The sequence below is a fragment of the Colobus angolensis genome, unplaced genomic scaffold (genome assembly GCF_000951035.1).
Source record: "Colobus angolensis palliatus isolate OR3802 unplaced genomic scaffold, Cang.pa_1.0 Scaffold15, whole genome shotgun sequence".
Classification (NCBI taxonomy): domain Eukaryota; kingdom Metazoa; phylum Chordata; class Mammalia; order Primates; family Cercopithecidae; genus Colobus; species Colobus angolensis.
The window spans coordinates 12424841-12428810 of record NW_012114599.1 but is presented as its reverse complement, the minus strand read 5'-3'; the positions used below and the strand labels follow the sequence as shown (position 1 = coordinate 12428810).

Here is a 3970-nt window from a genome sequence, read left to right as displayed (position 1 = left end):
CCTTTTGTCTTTTATACTGTATTTTTACTGTACTTTTTCTATATTTAGATATGTTTAGATTCATGAATACTAAATTGTGTTAGGATTGGCTACAGTTTTCAGTACAATAACATGCTGTACAGGTTTGTAGTCTAGGAGCAATAGGCTATACTACATAGCCTAGGTGTGTAGTGGTTACTCCTTTTAGGATTGTGTAAGTACTTCTGTGATGTTTGCCCAATGAGAAAATTGCCTAAGGATGCATTTCTTACAATGCATTCTCCTTGTTAAGCAATGCATAACTGTATATGGGAAGATGCAAATAGGTTATATGCAAATACTATGCCATTTTATATAAAAGACTTGAGCATCAGTGGATTTTGGCATCCACAGGGAGTCCTGGTACCAACTCCCCGCAGACAGTGAGTGACCGCTGTACATCATTCTCCCTATAATCACTTTCATCTCTTTTTCCTCTTATATTGCACTTCCTCAATTAGATGGAGGGGACTCATCCCAGAACCTGTCAGCTCATTTCCCACTGAACACTTCTCACCTTTCCATATTTGTTCAATTTTAGAGTATTTAACTGCTGCTGACACTCTGAATAACTATTCTCCAGCTTTGCCCACGGTGTCCTGGGTGTGCGTCTCTCACTCAGGGTTTCATAGAAATGAAGATGGGGGGAATGACTGAACCAAACTCTTGAATGTAAGGTAGCGTGTGAATGGCTTTACTATGTATGGAAGTATTTTCTCACAGAGAGAAACAGAAAATGCATTTGCAAGTTCCCATTTACTAGGAAAAAAAGGCAATCACTCACCTTGCTTTCCTTATTAAGTATCTCAACAGCTAATTTGGCTGCAGCATTTTTTGCCTCCTTCTTTGATCTACCTTCAGCTTCTGGAAATTGTCTTTTATCTGATATAACTCGAAATGTAAACCTGATTACAAAAAGAATATTCATAAAATACTACACAACTCATGCACTATCTAAAAACAAGTGCTCTAGTCATCACTACCTCCTATGACTACCTTTGAGGGTTTGAACGTACATTCAATATAGAATTTAAGCAGTCACCCCAAACAGTAAAACAGCGTGTCTTGTTGAAGCATGGAAAGGTCTCTACCCTCTCTTCTCTCTGGAGTCATCTGTGGCTCCAAAGTGGTTACCGCTTTATGCCAAGCGGACTCTCACAAAACAAAAGTGTTGACCTCAAAGTTGTGCCAGAGTTGCCATTCCCCCAGTTTACATTTGTAAGATCATATCATTGTTTATAGCAACTTACCTCCTATCATGTGGAGGTCCTGTATTAGGCAGTTCTTGATAGCTAAGTTTTATTCCCTGCTTCTGACGGTATTTATTAAGTTGCTCCATGAAGAAACCTGGTGCAAGATCACCAGCCATTTCTTCCGGTATCCTACAATGGAAGAGACATTTGAATGAGTGTTGCTCACAGAACATATTTAACCTGAGTTTCCCAATGCAGTTTAGGAGACAGAGGGGTTGGGGAGACTCTCCTTTATAGGACTCATCTCAGTCTCACATAAATGCAGAGACTTTCTTTCAAAACTGTTCTTTCTTTCTCACTCACTGCACAATAAAGTTAATTTCTCCAAATTTTCTACTTTGAAAACTCAACTTGGCCAGGGGTGATGGCTCACACCTATAAAATCCCAGCATTTTGGGAGGCCAAGGCGGGCAGATCACCTGAGCTCAGGAGTTCAACACCAGCCTGGGCAACATGGCAAAACCCCGTGTCAATTTCAAAATTGTTTTAAAAAATAAAGGAAAGAAAAAAAACTCAGCCGGTCAGTGAAAGGGGGTCCTTCTCTTTAACTCTGCCCTGTGCTTCCACTTAGTATCAACTACATGTTTGTCTACCTGCTTAAAAAAGTAAAAAGGCTGCAGGAGTGTAGAATGTTTTATGTTTAGAAGAAAAAAGTTTAGAGTATATGTAATAAGTAAAGTGGAGTGGTAGCACGGGGACAGGCTGGGAAACAGGTGGGCGAGTGTAGCCTGTGTGGATGCGGATCCTGCCCAAAGCCGGGTGGAGGAGAGCTCAAACTAAGGGTGATCAGCCCGTGACCTAGATCTCTGGACAAAATAAAACAAGGAAAATATGTCAGAATCAAGAATGATGGATCGATGTTCAGTTGGAGTCCAGCTTCGTACTACAAATGAGTGCCATAAAACCTATTATACTCGTCACACAGGTTTTAAGACTTTGCAAGAACTGTCATCAAATAATATGCTTTTACTTCAACTTAGAACTGGAATGACACTTTCTAGGAACAATACAATTTGCTTTAATCACATAAAAATTTATATTGACAGATTTGAGAATTTACAGAAGCCGTGTTGTGACCCATTAACATATACAAAAAACTAGCCCCCCAAAATTTGCATGTAATTGCCTTAGATGATGCCACTTTTCTGAGTGCAAAATTTAAAAGACAGCTTGTACCTGGTTGGAAGCTGTGTTCAAAATGCACGCAGATAATCACAGAAGTGTGGATGTCAATTCTGAAGACCACCAGAGAAGGAAATCTTAGTCAGATGGAAGAACTGTTAAAGCTTTGAGGTCATGACAATTTATAAATCCGGAAGGCAAACTGAATTTGCTCCAGAAACTGGTAAGAGAAAAAAGAAGGCTTACAAAAAATGCAACCGCTGGTTCAGACAGACAAGTGATACCAGTGAACACTAAGGTCTAGGATAGCCAGGGTCTCCTGATTTTTAGTGGGATGGACCCCTGTGACTGCCTCGATGAAGACTGCTTAGGATGTTTCTATGCCTGTCCTGCCTGCGCTGTCCTGCCTCCAAGCGCGGAGCGGAATGCCGCTGTGACCTCAAGTGGCTGTATGAGCAAACTGAAATTGAAGGAGGAGAAATAATTCATAATAAACATGCTGGATAATCTGTGGTATCAAACTAGGGGGCCTTTAAAGGTCTTTAATTCTAAAATTCTGTTACTCTAATATACATTTTAAGCTTGATTGTCAAACGACAAAGATTTTAAAACCACCTCAATGTGCACTAATTTTTCATCTTGGGTGCTTTAAGATTCACTATTTCATATACATTCAGATAGGCTATTTCTCAGTAGTCAGCGTTAAGCCTGTCTGGACCAGTATAAACAAGTAGGGTGTAGGCAGTCCTTGATTTGCCCGGTTCCCATGTGCACAAATTTCAGTGACCTAAATTTAGTTTAAATACCAGTTTCCTTACCATGAAGGAAAGGAAACTGGTGTTGTTTAATCCTAGGTTAAAATTTTAGTTAGCACAGTATAACTCTGAGTAATTACGTGAAGTACAAACTTCTCTGCTAGTTCTTCAGTCTACAAATCACGATGTAAATAACAGATACGCTTCATGATCAGTGACCGGTTGTATTACTTCTTTCAAATTCTTCCAGTGGTTGGTCCCTGTGCATCTGTTATTCAGTTCACTCACAGCAGAGCATGTTGTTATGCTGTCTTTTTGTCCTCCACTTGACATTTTATAGAAGTGAACCATCGAAAGAACTGGCCAACAAAGATGAAAGTCTAGCAAAGCAATGAAAAATGATAACACTGGAAGTGAAATTTGAATCAAACATAAATGGATTTGTAGAAGAAGCCACTGATTACAGGAATGTTGTTCTTGCTGCTGTGCATTCGTAGGAGCTAAGCAAAGGCAAACTTATCAACACAAATAAGAAAAGTGATTGCAATAAAGATAAATATGTCCCAGAGAAAGTGATGGTAAAAAACAAAAACAAACCAAAAAAAACTTCACACTAAAGAATATTTACTGTGAATACAGAAATACTTCACAACATTGAAACACAAGCAATAAAAGGGTGGAAGCTGACCCAAACTTAAAAGGAGTATGACAGTTTACTATGAATAGAAAAGATGCTTACTCAGTATCATAAGTTACTTAGCAGAAAAAAAGGCAATCTCTATTCAAACTACTTTTCACAATGAAATAAAACACTTTAATTCA

The 3970-nt window shown here is 39.0% G+C and overlaps 1 protein-coding gene and 1 pseudogene across 1 annotated transcript in view; one reads left to right on the top strand and one right to left on the bottom strand.

Annotated features, from left to right (window-relative positions):
• Window positions 1-1621, bottom strand: part of EIF2AK2 (eukaryotic translation initiation factor 2-alpha kinase 2) — a 46957-nt gene extending 45336 nt beyond the window's left edge. The window contains exons 1-2 of the mRNA XM_011936034.1: window positions 1269-1621; window positions 803-923 (exon numbers count right to left, since the gene is read on the bottom strand). Coding sequence (XP_011791424.1) covers window positions 803-923; window positions 1269-1444 — 297 coding nt within the window. The 5' untranslated portion in view covers window positions 1445-1621. The remainder of the gene's footprint in view (window positions 1-802; window positions 924-1268) is intronic.
• Window positions 1622-2117: 496 nt separating this feature from the next.
• Window positions 2118-2900, top strand: LOC105507474 (annotated as a pseudogene).
• Window positions 2901-3970: the final 1070 nt, after the last annotated feature.